Source organism: Battus philenor, unplaced genomic scaffold, assembly GCF_028537555.1.
Source record: "Battus philenor isolate CCGP_79_NKW_IND1 unplaced genomic scaffold, ilBatPhil1.0.hap1 SCAF_9, whole genome shotgun sequence".
Classification (NCBI taxonomy): domain Eukaryota; kingdom Metazoa; phylum Arthropoda; class Insecta; order Lepidoptera; family Papilionidae; genus Battus; species Battus philenor.
This window is the reverse complement of record NW_027181759.1, coordinates 5,209,853-5,228,206: the sequence shown is the minus strand read 5'-3', so window position 1 is coordinate 5,228,206 and position 18,354 is coordinate 5,209,853. Positions and strand designations below refer to the sequence as shown.

The window sequence follows — 18,354 nt, the reverse complement described above, 5'->3', positions numbered from 1 at the left end:
TTCTTGTACATGGAAAGATAAATATCAATTCAATCAACTAGTAAAATGTAGCCGAAAAATGTATCTACTAATTTAACTTTTATCAATAAAAATAATATATTCTGAAATTCGTGTGAATTTCCGAAATTAATTTTATATATACTTAACAGAATTAATGTGCTATTTTAAAAATAAAATTATAGTATACAGAAGTTAAACCAATATAAACATATGTCAAATAAATTTATGAACGAAATGTAACTGTCAAAATTACATTAGTACGTAAGAACAGGAAATGTAAAAGGAACATGAAACCTAATAAAAATAAACAAAATTTGGTTAAAACGTAAAAAAAGCTATATATCTGTTTAGGATTTTATACCTGTTCTTATATCATTAACATCAGAAAATGTTATCTTAGTAGATAATTAAAGTGACGCGCAATAACAAAAAAAGAAGAATGACCAGTGCTTTTTAATTCTTGTAAAACAAACTTGAATTAACATGTTTCGTAGTCGAAGTTGGTTCGGGACCTCTTGGGGTAGGCCAAAAAATCCCCATTCTTTAGAGAGGTTGAAATATCTTCACAATATTTTGTCAAAAAATACTACTGTATCAGAAAGCAATCGGGGTACCCTAGTGGAGTCGCTAAGATGTATAGCAGAGATTCTTATATGGGGTGATCAGAATGATAGCTCCGTTTTTGAGTGAGTTGGTTAACATTTTATATGGAAATAGCTATATTAGTGTACATGAATTGTAAAAAAATCTGTGATGTACTGTGATGGTTATGGTAATTTGCAAATAGCACGAAAAAATTAGCATTTTTTATGTAACTTATACAATAAGCATGAAATATACTAAGAGTATAATTGTAGCAATAAAATTATGTAGAATTTTTATGGCTAAGTCTTAATGGCATTCAGATTTCAAGTAAAAATCAATACAGGTGGTCAACTTTTTTAAGCCAGTGGCTGTTTGAACTCTGAACCAATATATGTTTATTAAAAGCGGTGACCATGTTATTTCAAATTGAGTTTTTTTTCAGTTTCTTTTTAGAAAAGAATATGTTGTCTTATTTCCTGAAAATTATGAGACAAAAGTGTGGTGGCTCTTCATATGTCTGTGTCCAGTTACTACAGACTCTGAATATTTTATTTGAAAATATTCGTAATGAAACTTCTTTGTGTAAGTAACATTTTTAAAAATCATAAAATCAGCATCACATCAAATCACATAGGCAACAGTTTTCCAACTTTTTTGTGCCAGACTGCTCTTTAGCCTTTCTAAAATACTTAGGCCCCCTTATGTAACATTTTAAATATTAAAGAAAAAAGGTAAACTTGTGTCAAGTTCACTATTAAATTGCCCTCCTTTACTGTTAAATTGCTCTGCTGTGAAGCATGAGACCCACATTAGGAAACACTGACCTATGCCATCATTCTTGTTTTCAAGCGTTGTGCTAACATGCTGGTTGATGATTCTTTCATTGATTCTTATTTTTATTTCCTTATTATTCTAGATTATTTACTAAGCAATAACCATGTGAACTCAATAATTGTTCATAAATTTGATGTATCTGATGAAGAGGTTATGGCCTACTATATATCTTTTTTGAAAACATTAAGCTTGAAACTTAATAACCATACAATACATTTTTTCTACAATGAGGTAAGAATTAAATGTTTCTCAATCGTGTTTTTACTTTGTGTTATTTAGTAACTTAAATTAAACTATAAATTATTAGCAAAGAAGAGTGTGTTATATAGTGACTTAAAATCTATGAGTTATTAGAAAATAATTGCAGGTCATATGTTGCTTATGAAGTTAGTCATCTTACTTGCACAAGCAAGTATATAGTTTATCCTAGAATTTTGTGTGATGAAATTGCTCTCCATGCTATATGAAATCTTCAGTTTTTTTTTATTTTATTTAATTTTCTTTATTGTATACATTGTTGTCTTCTCTTGTCTCAGCAGACTGGCTTTCGCCACCAAGCGGCACGGTGCTCATTTTGCAAATATATATATATATACGTATATTTATATATATATATATACACATATATATATATGTATATATATATATATACATACATATATATATGTGTGTGTGTGTGTGTGTATATGTTATACATAATAAAATAAACAAATTAATATAGGTATAAATGTATTAAAATTAGAATCAGTTTTATCATTACATAAAACTAATTTTTTTTAAATTATGTATTACATTCATATATTTTGCATTGTCACAATGTTTTATACTTATTTAACACTGTGATAAGAAATTATTAAAAGTAATCCAAGTATGTTATCAACTGCAAGACTATATTATTTTTAAATATTTAAGAAATATGTATTTTAAATATTGCTAATTATAAATAGACAGTAGATATTACTTTACAAAATTTGTTTTGCTGTAAGAACTAATCAGAAATAAGGAGATCTGCATAAGAAAGGTTACTGATGTAGCATGAAGTATCGCTCTTGTGAAGAGCCAGTGGATGTGGTGTGTGTAAGCCCTCCAATAGGTGGACCAATCACATAGTTCAGGTCGCTGGATGTAGGTAGCACAAGACTGGTCATCGTGACAATCTTTGAGGGACACATTTGCTTTATAGTAGATACCTACAAAGCAACCTACACAGCAACTTAATTATCTTTTATTTACTTATAACTTTCAGCATACTAAAGATTTCCCGCTGTATACGGAGGCAATTAAGTTTTTCAATCATCCTGAATCAATGGTACGGATTGCAGTACGTACTCTGACATTAAATGTGTACAGGGTACAAGATGCCAGTATGCTTCGATTTATAAGGGATCGGTAAGAACTTTGTAACAATCCTTAATACAGTATATTTCTTATACAGTACCCATAGTCAATCCTGTGTCCTGGCGACCTTGTAAAATTGTAGGGAGATGCTTTATGCAGGCTGCTTGCAACAGGTTCTATTGGAATTCTATACTGGAGGCTTAGGACCAGCAGTGCACCTCCTTCTGCTGAAATAATAATGATAATGTTGATTTAGCAGCCAGAACTTAATTTTAAAATTATTGATTGGAGTTTGCATCACATTAGAACCATTAATGATTTTAAATCAGTTTCTATCTTATTACATATAAAAAACAGAGTTGGAGACATTGTCAAAAATATTACAGGGAATAAGTTGTAATCGATAAAGCTTCTCTGTATTAGATACTTTAGCTTTTCATTTTTAAATCAATTTTATTTCTTTTATTAAGGTACCCAGTCAGAGTTGTTTGTTTTTGGCATATATAGACCTTTTTTCGAGTTCACATGTTTTAATTATAAGCTTATGGCATGATTGGTTTGGGTTTAAAAGCTTTAAAAGAATCAAAGCTATAATGCCCGCCAAAATCTTTTACATCTATTTCAATTTTTATTTAGTGATCACACTCTTTGTAAACTGATCAATCTGAAAGATGTTGTTTCAAATATTTTTTCTATTGGAATACTACAGGCCAATAACTTTTGACAGTATAAGGTATGCAGAGGCAGATCGTAAATAATTATTTATTATTGTATATATTATTATTATTATTATATACAGTAATCCGAAATTTTGAAAAATTTTTTTACTATATTATCATTATGCTATTTTTTCTCAAATCACTGTTTTTTGGATAGGTTCTGTTATAGATTAATAGCGATTGATCTATACGTCCCATTGTTAGCTTTTACACCTATTTCTGTGCATTCTGTATATAGATGACACTTTAATTAGTTTTATTTTTTTGTGATATCAGTCAGGGTTGTATATTTTTGCATTTATGGAGGTTTGTTCTAATTATTATATTCTAAGTCAAAGGCATTGAATGAAAAGAAAAAGGCAAGAAATAACGCACAATAATTTTTGGTTATTTCCAGGACTGCAGCTCCTTATTTTAGCAACCTGGTATGGTTTATTGGAAAACATATATTAGAACTTGACGCGTGTGTCAGAAATGACGCTGAGTATGTATATTTAAAATGATTTGATTTATCAAGAATATGTTTGAAATGATGTTTTAATATATCCAATATTTCTCTTTGATAGCCATCAGTCTCAACAAAAATTGGACGATTTAGTTGCTGAGCACCTGGACCATTTGCATTATATAAACGACATTTTATGTTTAAACATTCCTGACCTTAATGATGTGTTAACGGAACATCTATTACATAAATTATTTATTCCACTTTACATTTATTCTCTCACATCTGAATCTGTAAGACGACCAGTGACATCATCTCCATATAATCGTGACCATATTCAAAGTATAGAAGTTATAACAAGGAATCTAGAAGCTATATTAAAAGGTAAAACTACTGACACTCCGCCGAGAATGACTTACCCAATGCAAAGAATGGAGCTTGAAGAGGAAAGTAAACCATCAGTGTCATGTGTTGTTGCCTTGTTTTTATTATCTCAAGTATTTTTAATAATAACACACGGCCCTATTGTTCATGCACTAGCATGGATCATATTGCAATCAGATTTATCAGTATTTGAGGACGGCGCTACAAGAATACTAGAAATGTATTTAAGTAAGGCGAAGACCAATGTTAAATTAGAATTTTCTAAACCACAGCTTAGTTTGGAAAAAGCTTTAGAGACTTCTGGTCAAGAAAGAGATTATACAACGCCAGAGTATAGTGGATCTAAAGCTTTTGGATATGATACTGATCATTCCAGCTGCGATTTGGATCCAGAACTTGTTTCGACATCCCTACCTTCAACTTCGCATATAAGCGAGACTTCAAGCATAGCTAATGATTCGACAGAAGATCTAGTAACACAAATTCAATCACTAAAATCATCAGTAGCACAAAACATGCCAGATTCCCCTTTACCAGATTCCGGTATTGATTCAAACTCTTCGAAAAAATTAGCTGAGTTGAACAATATCACAGATGAAGAAAAACAAAAGCTGCTTGGTGTTATACCGAGTACATCTGCAGAAAAGACAATAAACATAGAGAATATCCTAGAAAAAGAAATAAAAGAGATCGACAAGAGACCATTTTTAAAGACAATTCTTGAGTCTTTAGATTGCAGCGAAAATGATTATAAAGCTCTATTCGCTTTATGTTTATTATTTGCTTTGATAAATAATAAAGGTGAGATTCATTTATTTACATGATTGTTAATATTAATTTTATTTTGGATTTTAGAATGACAATTTGTACTAATAGGTAACTTGTTTGTTTTTCTTTGCTTACCTTTGGTATTAGTGGGTAAGATCTTCGTCATTTGTTAAGCTGTTTCAAAATAATAAAGGTTGTATTAAAATTAATTAATTGATTTTTAGGTGTCAACACGGAATTATTAGATACATTACTCTGCCCTGAAACAGAAGACGCGAGAAGCACGAATCAACCATCTAGAAACTCAAATGCAAGTAACCAAGAGGATGCAATAAATGATGTACCAGCGCAGCAAGAAGGAACACCAGTACGAACTTTAAAACAACCAATGCAAAGTTTTAATGCTCTACTTATAAACAAGTTAATGGCTATTGCAAATCTCAGTTGTAAACCAGGTAAATAAACAGTGTTACAATGTTACCAAAACATAGATACTCCGGCCTTAAGATTCTGGACTGGTGAACACAGACACACACTCAGCATGCACAGCAAAGGATTTTATAAGATGCTGATTGCTGGCCACTTTCAACAGGTCCTATAGAATATCTATAGGGGAGGCCTATGTGCAGCAGTCTATGTCTAATGGCTGAAATTATGATGATGAAAAATAGCAGTCTTAAAGACAAAGGTTTACAATGTTTTGCCAATGATGACTTCTGGCACTGAAACGTAGATCGCACTTTGGGCCTCATTGGAAAGCGAAATGTGATCTGTAATTGAACAAAAGCAATTGACATAGCCCTGCTGATTAGCAGGTTGAAGTGCCAGTGGGCAGGCAAGATAATGCGCAGAATAGGTGCAGGCTAAGGTCTTTAGGTGCTGGAGTATCCGAATCAAGAGATATATCCATATACAGTCTAAAAGAACTGTCAGAGCCATATAGATTGGCCAGAAGTGGTTTATTGAGTTGGCCACATAGCATAAAACAGACAAAAGGATATTATATTATATGATTACATAATAACTAGGACCTTATGGTTCTGAAGTAGAGACCACAAATAGAAACATGAACCTTGTTAAGGCCGTCGAAAAAACTTGCGAGTTTGGCCACTTCCTTCTAGTCTTATTGGGAAACCATGGACAAGGCTTATATCCAGTACTCGTTCTGTGGCAGAAATGATGATGATAAACCATATATAACTAGGTATCAGATATTAAGATACACAAATATGAATATATTCTAATATGTATGTATAGCTACATTCCTAAATTGGTTTTTCTCAGAAATTGTGGATTCTGATTTTATAGGCTAGGTATAGTTTATCTTCTCATTCATTTCCCGGGATTTTTTTTCCAAAAAATAAGCGTTTTCCATTCATCGACATTTTCATAGAATGTGCACTGATAGACGTAGACTTTTAATAGGACTGGTCGGAAGTAGCCTGCTTTCTCCGTCGACATAGGTTTCTTTATTAATTTTTTGGGTTTAGCAACTATCAGGTTTCAGTGTGACGTTGATTTATGGGAAAACCTGTATACAGGGCAATTACTGCTGTATACAGGGTTATATTTGTATAAACTTTAAACGAGTGAATATATAGCTCATTTGCTGTTAATTAATTTATGATGCACCGTTCGAATTCAATGGTTTTATAAATAATAATGTAATGATAATGTATTGATTTGTACATATTAAAATAATTAATGTTTATAATCTGTCTTTATTGATTTTATACTGTGAGAAGTTATTGGCCTGTCGATTTCCAATATAAAAAATAATTTAGTGTAACATATTTTACAATGATCACTTTATATAGGCGGATTGCAAATAGGTGTAAAAGCTATAAAGCTTGATGATAATTGAACTATACATTCATCACTTTAAAACTTTAATGCCTATAACCAATCAGTCTGTATATCTAATGATAGTCTTGTTGAAACTCAACAGCTTCGAAAGTGCGTTTGGTGACGTGCGAGTTGAGTGTTCGTCTTGTGCGTGTCGCCATGCAGGGCGCGACGGGCGTGCCGTGTGCGCGCCACGTGGCCTCAGCTGACAGCCTGCGGGCACGTTCCGCCGCCCTAGCCAGGAACTTCTACAAGTGCGACGACATCTTCCTCGACATGTTTGAAGACGAGTTAGTACTCACATATGTTACTCTATCTCCCCCTACTTAGTGAACTAAATTAATGTCCCTTCAAATTGTTAGTGAAATTTCATAAAATGTGTCTGATGAATGAACTAAAGTATTGGCTTTTGCTAAGGCCCCTGTAATGTAATGTAATCCACGATCTAATTGATTTCAAAGGGTTGCTTAAATTTTCTGACCAAGCTGGCAAGGCTTTCACAAAGACCCGCCTCATGAAACTTCATAAAACAGTGACGAAACATGTTAAAATTACCTAGATTTAATCTAAATAATTTTTAATCTGTGCAATTATTACATTGCACTAAATGTAAACAGAAACTAATCAAGTTAAGTTTCTTAATAATACTTTAATTTTTAACTGTATTCGGCGGTTTTGTGAAGGCAAATGACAGATAGCTTAGACCTAGTTTTGTTATATACGGAACCTCGTCTCAAAGTACTACATTTTGTTTAGATTGTTTACACCAATACCTGACTTTGCGTCGCGGTTCCTTCCAAAAAAACACGACGTAAATTGAAACGCCGCAAAGTGAATTAAGATTTTCTATAGCAAACCATGTAAAGGTTGAAGATAGGTTCCAGGGTCACGAAAATACGAGTTTTTAAAAAGAAAATTGAACAAAGTAAACATTTAAAAAACAAAACAATATAACTCTCCCAATAAATAAATTGGAAAAATATCTTTTTTGTAACCAGAAACAACACGTAAAAATTTAAATAAATTTATTATTCTCTTTTTAAAAAAAAGCACAACACACTACATTACAACATACTACGTAATTGTAACTGAACTCTAAAAATAGCAAAACAAAGTGAAAATAAAACTGTATTAAAATTGCGTTGATTTTTAGTCATAAAGGGAATTCCCGAGTTTTGATGGTATAGCGCTATTAGAAAAAAAAGTGTTGCCATCTTTTAGAAAAAAAAGAAAATTAAAAAAAAAAAATTAAAGACTCGAACTCAAAACAACGCAACCTCGAAAATCTAACGACGCACAGTGAATATTAATACTAATTAAACAGCGACGCAACTTCGAAAAAAAAACGAAACGACGCAAAGCGAGATTTTGGTGTATGTTATTATTCTTATGTATTAAAGCGTTAGCAAATCTTGAAAATAGATTGTTATGTGATCCATTTATTTTTTCATGCAATCATTTTTGAATCCAGTGTTTACTCGGGTTATTAACAAATAAATACGTAAGACTTCCATTAAAATAAAAAACAATGTTATGAATATTTAGAACAAATATTATCGGCCACTTTCATTGTGTTACATTAACAATAATATGTTATGTAATAGGTACTGTGAAATGAGCAAGCGTCCACTAAACGTGGAGTGGTTATGTATGGACGCCGCTATATTGTTGCCGCCCACGCGTACTCCAATGTCGGGGATAGCGTTCGCAAAACGGCTGCCCAGTGGTGAGGTTAGTACGAACTAACTAAGATTGTTCTTAAGAAAATATTGTTAATTGTGCTGTTATCAATGACTCTGATTTCAATTATTGCATCACTTTGCATTGTCTCCTTGTATTTATCGTCATCATCATAATTTCAGCCGTAAAATGTTTACTGCTGGAAATTGGCTTTCCCAGCAAAATTTTAATAACACTAGTTAGAACCGGCCGTTATCCAGCGTTTTACGTTGACCTGAACAAGACTATCTGCAACGCTCAAGCATGCAAACTGGTGGAAATATCCCTTGGACTTGCAGCTCTGTTAAAAGGTAGCATCTCCCGAAACACCTTAGAGAGGCGTAGGTATGAAGAATTGGCGGTGACCTGAATGATAGGCTAACACTAGATTAGTGAAACATAAAGGATAAGGTCTTGCTTTTTGATGGGGCATGGGGCAGCCCTGTGTGTTGATTCGCAAGCGTATCTAATTTGCTGAAACAGCTAGCAAGAAATGAAGGGAAAATTGAACCCAAAGTGATTAACGTGGGGCCATGGGTGAGGGATACGATAAGGCGGAGAAGGAGGAGGACTTGGGATGCGTAGAGGCGGCTACCAAACACGAAATGGTCGTATATGAGAACCGGCAAAACCTTAGTCATCTCAAAACGCGAAAACCTGGCTCCAACTCATTCGCACTGACGGGCCCTTCAAGGGTGGGGTCCAGTATTAGTAGTTCAGAGTGATTCATTGATTTAAGAATTTAAGATTTAAGTTAGGAAATACTTTAAGATACGAAGACTTTAAAAAAATGGAAAATAAAAAGGTTTAATAGTAAAAACAAAGGCACAGACGCTAACATCTGTGGAATGTATAAAAGCATAAAAAAGTATAATGCCATCTGTTGACTATGGACCTTTTTTACATTACAAGTATTAAAGTTTATGAAATAATAAAATTAATAATTTATTTATTTTGTTATAAACAAATAGTGTTACATTTTGTAGCTTATTAAAAAAATAGAAAATATAATAAGGCTAATAAAATCTATTTAGTATGGTGGTATGCATAGACAAAAAATTAAAAAAGTAATTCCAAAAAAAAATTACAGGACTAAGTGTAGAAAATTAGTATAGGTAATATTTAAGTGAGGAAGAAATAAAATGATTAAATAAAAAATACATTGATATAATAACAATGAGAATGTAAATGGTATTATATATTATTTAGTTACATTTAACTAAGGTAAGATTGAAGGCTCCCCGAGAATACTTTTACAATTAATACAATTTAATTCAGAATTCATTTATTATAAAATTTTTGAATGATCTTTTCTGAACAGATGGAAACACTGAAAACAATATAAACGTTTGTTAAGAACGCTGAAGGAAAATGTTGTAGATAGACAAACATTTTTTAGCTTTCCTTAGAAAATCACTAGGGAGGTTTACATAAAAATGAGATCAATGACTTATTTGCAGATGGAAAGAGCTCGCCGTGCAATCAGGACTTTCTTCCTCATTCGAGATTTGTATCTGAAGCTAACAGGCAAACCGGAAACACAATTGCCTCTGGCCAATCCTACGCCGTTCGTGCAAGTTGGAGACGTTTTGGACCTCAGTATGTATACATTTATGTTACTCATCTCAATTTTACACATAATGTCATCGACGCCATTTGATAACCATATGGTTTCGTCGGGAACTTCTAGAGCTAAGGCTTTCCAAGTTAGTAGTGATATTAGCCAAGCCAGCAAGTTACTAAGTCGAGGTTCAGTCCTCCCTGGTACTCCTGTGTCGGAATGCTAAATGGATATTAAGTATAAGTGAGCCCAGGTCCCCTCGAGCCGGTCCTTACGCTTAGTCACACCATGAAGTATCCGTCGAAGCAATTGAAGAACTCAGAGAGATAAATATATAGTAGTACAGTATGTAGCGGCCAGAGTTCATCCACTGCCTAGGCGCTCTCTGCGCCCTCTGCCTTAAACTTACCTTGAAATTCTCGTAAATTCTGCAAATTACATTGCCAAGAAAGAAAGGTCTGTTGCAAAATAAAAAATAAAAAATTTATTCGTCAATAATTAACTGTGGTTACATAATACAAAAGGCCTTGTATTCGAATACTTTGAGGAAAAAAATTACGAAAATAGCTCTAACGGTACTGCGTCTTTCCGTTCTCTGACGGAATCAGATATTTAAAAACAAAAGTACTTATAATATCTCCCGCACCATTGAACATTGCTGTATATGAGATTGAAATGAATAGTTACAGTGTGTCTACTCCCAGGCCACGTTTGATTCACCGATTGTGTTACAACCTGTATATACTGTCTTATAATCTATATATAATATTATCGTTAATGATTTTTATAATTAGAAATACAGCAGTGTGTTTCAGGGCACCTACAGGAGAAAAATGTATTTAAAATTGTTAATAACAGATTAAGCTGTTAATAATAACAAAGCTAATATGTGAAATTGTCAATAAATCTAATTTTAGTAAACAGATTGTTTTAATGGATATATCATCAATAAGTATTTGGAACATAAATTATTTTTTAAGAATCTTTTTTAAAATTTAGATAAAAAGAAATTATAATTTTATTTTATTTTTATTTGCAGATGATTCTGATCTCATATCGTGCGATATAATACAAAAGGACGGCACATGGCATCACAGGTTCCTGGCGGTTGACAACATACAGATAATTCTGGTAGAACCGGATAAACAGAAAATGGGATGGGGTGTAGCGAAGTTAGTCGGCAGTTTGCAGGATTTAGAAGTAATTTGTTTCATACACATATCACATATTATTTAGTATTTTATCTATAGACAGTTAATACAGTCATACAATATCGAAGTACATTTCTTACATAAATTTTTTTACTTTTATTTATTATGTAATACTTTGTCTGTGTCCTTTCATTGTGTGTCTTAAAAAGTTTATTTATTAACTTTATAGACGTTTATGCCTTAACTTATATACTTAATTCTTTCAGTCTAAGTAAGTTTGATGCATATGTTTAAGTTGATCAGTCTTACAATAATTTTAAATGGTACATAAATTGAGTTACAATGGAGAAAGAAGTTTATTGGTTCATTTTGCTTGACCCATAGGATGCTTTCATAACAGATTTTTTATTTTACCAAAAAGTAGTGTATGTTATCTGCCTACATCAAGTCAACATTTTAGTTCTTCGCTATCGAAACCAGATATTTTTTTGTGGAGGTAAGAGAGGGTTGTTTTACGAACTGTGAATCACTATATTTATGTCTTGCCAACATATGCTACTGTCCCCCTGGTGGTACATCTGGACAACTAATTATAACCTTTTAGCTCGGAGAATTATTCGTCTGAAGTGGCAGTGGGCGGGGCATATAGCCGTTGCGGCCGAAAGGTTCTTGAGTGTCAACCACGAGTCGGTAGACGCACCGTGGGTCCCCCAGTACGTGAACTGCAAACATAGTTAAGGTCGCGGGAAGTCGCTGGATATTTTGCGCGTCTAAAATAGAAAAAGATGAAGACAGGCTATTTTACTATAATGTAAATTATATAAATAGATTTTATAAGTAATTTAAAATCTGAAATTAGTTTCAATCCCCGGTCCAATTTTGGTTATTGATATAACTGTTAATTATTATAAATAATAAGGTCATGAAGATATATAGAAAAAATTGTTAATTATTTTTTGGGTTTCTAGTGTCTCGGAGTGTCAGTCCAGCCAAGCTGATCTAACACTTTGGCCTTTAAATATATACCCAAAAGGAACAAGTCTGCTTCAATTAAATAAACTGAATTATACAGATACAAGGCGACAAAGAGGACCCCCGTTGCTTGCAATTGACGATTCACAAGCCTCGTGTTGGCGCTAGCGGAGCCCTGCCCCGGACCGTGCTTCTGAAAGCGAAATTTAAATTCGACGACTACATACGTAGTATGGCTGCTAAACAGCGACTGACTAAGGTATGTTGTTGCATACATGTACAAGACATATATATGTATATAATGCATGTTTTTTATGAAAAAATATTGTTTTTAAATATTTTGCGAATTTGTCTAAAACAACCATATAGCTATATACCGAATTGGCGCTCTATTATCCGCACCATAATTATTAAGTGAAAGGAATAAATGATTTTAGTGTAGGCGGCGATTGTGAATTGACTAAAGATGTATTTACACATGACCATTTTTAAATTGCTTACAGGTAAACAAATTTAGTTTCAGCGATCCATGTTAAAGTAAAATTATTACAATATTAATAAGAATTTATTATTACTTTTTTATGTGTAATAATTTACAAGTTTTGATGCTTAATGGTAAAAGATTATTATTTGATCGCAGGAAGGTTCCATAACCGGTATACGTATACTTGAATTTTTACTACGTTCAAATGATAAAAATATTATGAGGTAACTAAAATATTTTCTACATTTAAAAATTTAATATATATTCATTTACTAAGGATTATTTCAGTGACCACTTGTGAACGACATGGGAAGAATGCCAGATGATAATAGATATATAGATATAATATGTGGGTTGACCGCTTTTGCATGGTGTAGGTTACGGTTCTGTATACACGGTTTTTGGAGCTTAGCACATTGTGTAATTTTAGGGAAGGACCAAAGCAAGACAGAAGAAGATGCAGCAAATAGGGAGACTGCTGGAGGTGTCCGGTATCTCGGCGCCATCGATGGCGCCCAGACACAGGCCTCTGTTCACACGGCCCGGCCTCTCCACTGTCAGGAGATCATCAGGTAATTATTAATTTTGTATGACTCGCGCATTAGGCTCCATTCCAGTATTATGAAATGTAACTGCCTAATCCAGAGCTCCTATTAAATATAACGAAAAAATAAAAAAGCCACTCAGTAAATGAAATAAGCTAATTGATGAAACATAATATATGGTGAAAATGAGCAGAGCCAAGGAGAGATTATGCTCGATCTTCTACGAGACCGATTCAGGAGTAAAAAAATCAGTTGACGCACGAAAGTATAGACCGAAAAAATAGATTGGATTGGCAAGTTAAAGTGGCAGTGGGCAGGCCATATCACGCACAGATGGCCGCTCAGGCCTTAAGGTTTTAGAGTGGAGACCATGGACCAGAAAGCCCAGCCAAGGACGCCTACCCACATGGTGACAGATACAGTTGGAAAGATTATTTTTGTTAAAGTCATCGAAAAATGTCCTACGTCTGAAATGGTGATGATGGTAAAGTGTTAGCTTATTATAGAAAACTCTCATTTATTGAAAAACTTAGGTAAAGCCATTGCTCTCACTCTTTAACTTTGCACTAGGGTGCAAGTGAGAAGATAAACTATACCTAACCCGCTTGTGCACACTAACATAATGTAATGGAATATTCATATAACCAAGTTCATCTTAGCGAAGAATAGAATTAATTGTCACCATACAACCAGGTGCAGACGGTGAAGAATCCGAGCACCGCTTGCGGAGGCCCAGCGGCCATGTGCTGAAGGACGGCATCGTCGTCTACCGGGAACGCACCAGTAGAGAGAGGTAAATTGCTTAACCGTCGGAATTTATTTTATTTTTTGTTCGTTAAACTTTCGAAACCTGGCGTTAATCCAGCTGTGTAAACCTAAACCGATAAATACTAATAACATATATTATCATTATAATTTGTATCATATCATCTTCCAAGGTTCTTTAAAGCTTTACAAGTTTTCACTGTTTGTGATTAAGATATTTTCTCAGGAAAGGATTGAGTGATAATGTGACAGTAAGGGAATGAGTAAGAGCGAGAGAGTGAGAGTGTGAGTACAATAAAGAGTGAAAATATAATTATATGCTATCAATAAACTTGTACATTTATACCTTTTATTTTATTTTTATATACATATACTGATATCATTATCAGCTTTCTTATTTTCAGTAGTGTGTCGCGAAGTAGTAGCACACACGGATCTCGTGAAGGCTCCCCGAGGGCACGATCAGAGGAGATTCCACTTGAGGACATCCGAAGGAATATGGCGGTAGCAGCCACGCCTGTTGTAGCGCCTCAGGTTTGTTTCCTTTGAAACAATTACCATAAACAATTCAATCATCGTAGAATATCATATACATAGTTTATAGAATTTTAAGTTATTCACGTCTTTTGGAAAGTCAGAGCTTATGTTTTTTTTTTTAATAGAGCCAACCCAGTACATCACAAGTTCAAAAGGTGATAACATCGTCAGAAGAAACCTCCTTCATCTCTGGTGAGGTACCGCGATACAAAAGAAAGGGGATAGTCGAGACTATTTGATATTAGCTTTTATTTTAGACCATAACGTTGTATTACAAGGGTAGATATAAAATATTTTTTTTATATGGCAACAAAACTAAACGTATTGTCAACCGTATTGAGTACACTTTCGTTTACATTGCACTTACTAAGCATTCTGCTCATAAATGTTTACATTTTATATTTACAGTTAAAAATGAAGTATGTCGTCATTTTCCGTGCACCTAACTTCACTGTAGCCCAACTAATCGTTTGTAATAAGAAATTCAATTTCACAATGACCAATTAAAATGTCATTTTTAAACGCATCGGCTAATTATGAATGATTTGATTAACTAAGTGGCGCTATTCGGCCGACAGACAAATACGACTTATTCCATTTTTAACGCAAAATAACATTTAGTATTGTAAGTTATGTGTGAACGAAAATGTGATAAACATACATGTATAGTAGTGGTAGAATAATTGTAGCTTAATGTTTCTTACTATCGTAGGTCGCGGGTTCGACCCCTGACAGCACATTCTGTGCAACGTATTAACTTTATAACAGTCACTAACAATGATTCCTGGGAAAGGCAAATAACAACACGGAGTCTCCACGACTGACAGTACGTTGAGTTTGTATACATCTGAAACGGAAGTGGTGAGAAGTGAGTTTGGTGGCTTTTAAAGCTAATTTTAGTGAAATGTGAATGGTGGCAAAGTTGTTATTTATTTATGTATATGGTCTCGGTGCGTGTATTTGGTGTCAAGGTGGTAATTATTTACGTGTAGTTTTTTTTGTAATGCTTATTGCGTTTTGTGTCATTAAAACTTATTGGATTTCTACATGTTATTTCGAATTTATTGCAAAAAAACTCATAGGCTCTCTGTTTAGTAGGTTTCTGCTACAAAGTGGCGCTAAATTTTAATTATTAACATTTGTTTTTCATTGAATGAAATAAAAATAATGTAATTATATAAAGTAATTTTATTTCATAATTGGATTTGCGCTTGTATGTAACTTTATAAATTCATATCAAATCTAATACTGCTTCAGTTTTTTTCGTTGCCGAATAAAATAAATAGTGTAATATTTTCATAATTGCATGTATAATGTTTGTCCTCAACGTAAGTACAATTCTTCAATTAAAAAAATTAAAGTTAAAAATAAAATATTTCGGAGTGTTTTTTTCGATCTAATAAATATTTCCAACTTGTTAAAATAAATAAATTGACTAATAGTTCAAATTGTTTGGTGCATTTCATGAAACATATCGTTTTCACGATAGCCAGATACAGTACACTGCTATTTAGTCTGATGTTCAAAAATATAACTATATTTAATTTGCTAGATAGGGTGAATATAGCGCTTCTTCAACCACACTTTAATCAAGTGAAAAAGATAAGTGACAAAGTGAGTATTTATTATTATAAATCAATATAAAGATGAGTTTACCAGCATCAAGATTTCTTTAAAATATTTACAAGTAACCATTTTTGTATTTTTTTACTCACGTCTTCTTGATTTGATTGAAAATGCCGTCGCATTTCTTTTGTTGCCGGGTAATGTTTTTATCATCAAGTCACAAATTAAACATGAGCAGGATCACGTCAAATCACATGTTTAATTATAGACATTAGTCCAAAAGCAAACCGAATCGTGGGGTATAATACAGGACTAAACGGTGGATGTGTGTAAACGCTTCTTTACCTCTTTTTCACTAACTATGCATATAATGTGGTTTAACTCTGTCTAATGAATAAAGTATAGTTGAAACTGAATGAAGAAATATTTTTATGATATGCAGTGTTATATTTACAGTTGTTAAAAATAATTTCAGCCAAAATAATCAACGTCTACCTTATCAATGCACATATTATACTTGATAGATTGCATTTGTGTTTCAAAAATCGTTATTGATCAATGAAGAAAATTTTGAAAAGTTCAAATATGAACATTAGTGAAATAATTACACATATGTATTCTTTTACTTATTACTTTATCCTTTTTTATTTCTTAACTAAACACGACAAACTCTATTATTATTACAAATAGTTTTATTAAAAATATAAAATAATACATTTATTGATACATTGTAGAGAATAAACAATGATATCTCTATAATTACAAAAGAATATAATGTGAATAAATAATAATTATTTTATAACGTAGTAAAAATTAACAACTGAATAACTATGAAATGTGCATAAGCTGTACATTGTTTTAATATACTCTTGAAATTATTGCTGACATTTATTCTTTTGATTTAATATTTACATTATGGATTTGTCTATGGTGATTATAATACACCGTCCTTTGGTTTCTAAGCGTTTGGTTAAATGTAACTCAAATAAGAAAAATATTTCCGATATATTTGCTGATCCACTTGTTTATGTATTCGACTTAGTTTAAAAAAAACGTAAATAGTTTATGACACTTTGTGTTTTACAATGACGTGTGAAAAAGTAAATACATTTAGAAATCATGATATGTATATATTTTTACCTAGATTGTATTTAGTATGTGGTATTTGTTAATGCCATCGGTTTATGTTGTGATTTTGTTTAAGGTTTGCAATAATTTATGTAAATAGATATTTTATGTTTATAAATAAAATATTTAGCGTTGAAATTAAATATATTACATGTTATATTGATTTGATGTTTTATTTTAAATATAATCCATGTCAGTGAGTCTCACCATTTTCCCCCAAGCTACAACGGGTACAAATACACCATCTTATTTGCAATTTCAGTTTACTATACCTTTGTTATGTAACATTAATAAATATTAATATTTTATTTATTTTATTCGATTCACAAAACTTACTATAAAATAATTAGTAAGCAGACACATCTGGAATACAACCTGCGTATTATTATTTTTTCTTGAACAGTACTTCTTACAGTTTTTCAACTTTAAATAATTTAATTCTAAACAGCTTCTACAATTCTATTTGATGTCATGTTTTTTCACATTAAGGCCATGGAAATATAAAAAAGTCAAGATATCGTATCGAGTTAGCTAAGTGGAGCATCCTGTTTATACGAGGGTGAATCAAAAAATTCTTGGAATCAATATTAAAAAATACAAAGATTTAAATAATAATATTTTATTTTTCTACATAATCTCCCTCCAATGCAATGCATTTAGAATAACGCGTTTCTAACTTCCTTATTCCTTGTGAAAAAAAATTATTTTCTTGACTCTCGAAAAAGTCCTCTACGGCAGCTATAACCGCGTCATTATCGTGAAATTTTGTTCCACGAATTTCCTCTTTTAATTTTGAAAATAAGTGAAAATCACTTGGGGCTAAGTCCAGAGAATATGGTGGGTGGTCAAGGAGATTGAAGCCAGCACAGCGGATTGCGTTGAGCGCAACTTCCGATCGATGAGCAGGAGCGTTATCTTGAAGGAACAGCACGCCCAACGACAGTTTTCCACGTTTTTCTTTAATCGCTTCACGCACTTTCGGGATTAAATTTGCATAATAGGGTCCAG

At 32.7% G+C, this 18,354-nt stretch overlaps 1 protein-coding gene across 2 annotated transcripts; it reads left to right on the top strand.

Annotated features, from left to right (window-relative positions):
- Window positions 1-275: 275 nt before the first annotated feature.
- Window positions 276-15,995, top strand: ema (C-type lectin domain containing ema). 2 transcript variants are annotated; one of them, XM_068775469.1, is made up of 16 exons: window positions 276-686; window positions 1,028-1,167; window positions 1,502-1,650; window positions 2,666-2,808; window positions 3,874-3,960; window positions 4,043-5,106; window positions 5,298-5,528; window positions 7,022-7,208; window positions 8,523-8,649; window positions 10,098-10,236; window positions 11,238-11,398; window positions 12,422-12,580; window positions 13,236-13,377; window positions 14,044-14,143; window positions 14,505-14,649; window positions 14,778-15,995. In XM_068775469.1, exons 1-16 carry the CDS (start codon window positions 484-486, stop codon window positions 14,889-14,891), a joined length of 3,291 nt encoding a protein of 1,096 aa, XP_068631570.1. In that variant the 5' UTR covers window positions 276-483; the 3' UTR covers window positions 14,892-15,995. The 2 variants fall into 2 exon arrangements, with proteins under 2 accessions (XP_068631570.1, XP_068631571.1); XM_068775470.1 differs by having other exon boundaries at window positions 14,520-14,649; window positions 14,778-15,994.
- The last annotated feature ends 2,359 nt before the right edge of the window (window positions 15,996-18,354 follow it).

Excerpts from the sequence above, each read along its gene's own strand:
- ema (XM_068775469.1), top strand. The coding sequence starts at position 484 with ATGTTTCGTAGTCGAAGTTGGTTCGGGACCTCTTGGGGTAGGCCAAAA. Across the intron at positions 5,529-7,021 it reads AAATCTCAGTTGTAAACCAG|CTTCGAAAGTGCGTTTGGTG; the intron begins GTAAATAAACAG and ends GAAACTCAACAG. Across the intron at positions 14,650-14,777 it reads CGCCTGTTGTAGCGCCTCAG|AGCCAACCCAGTACATCACA; the intron begins GTTTGTTTCCTT and ends TTTTTTTAATAG.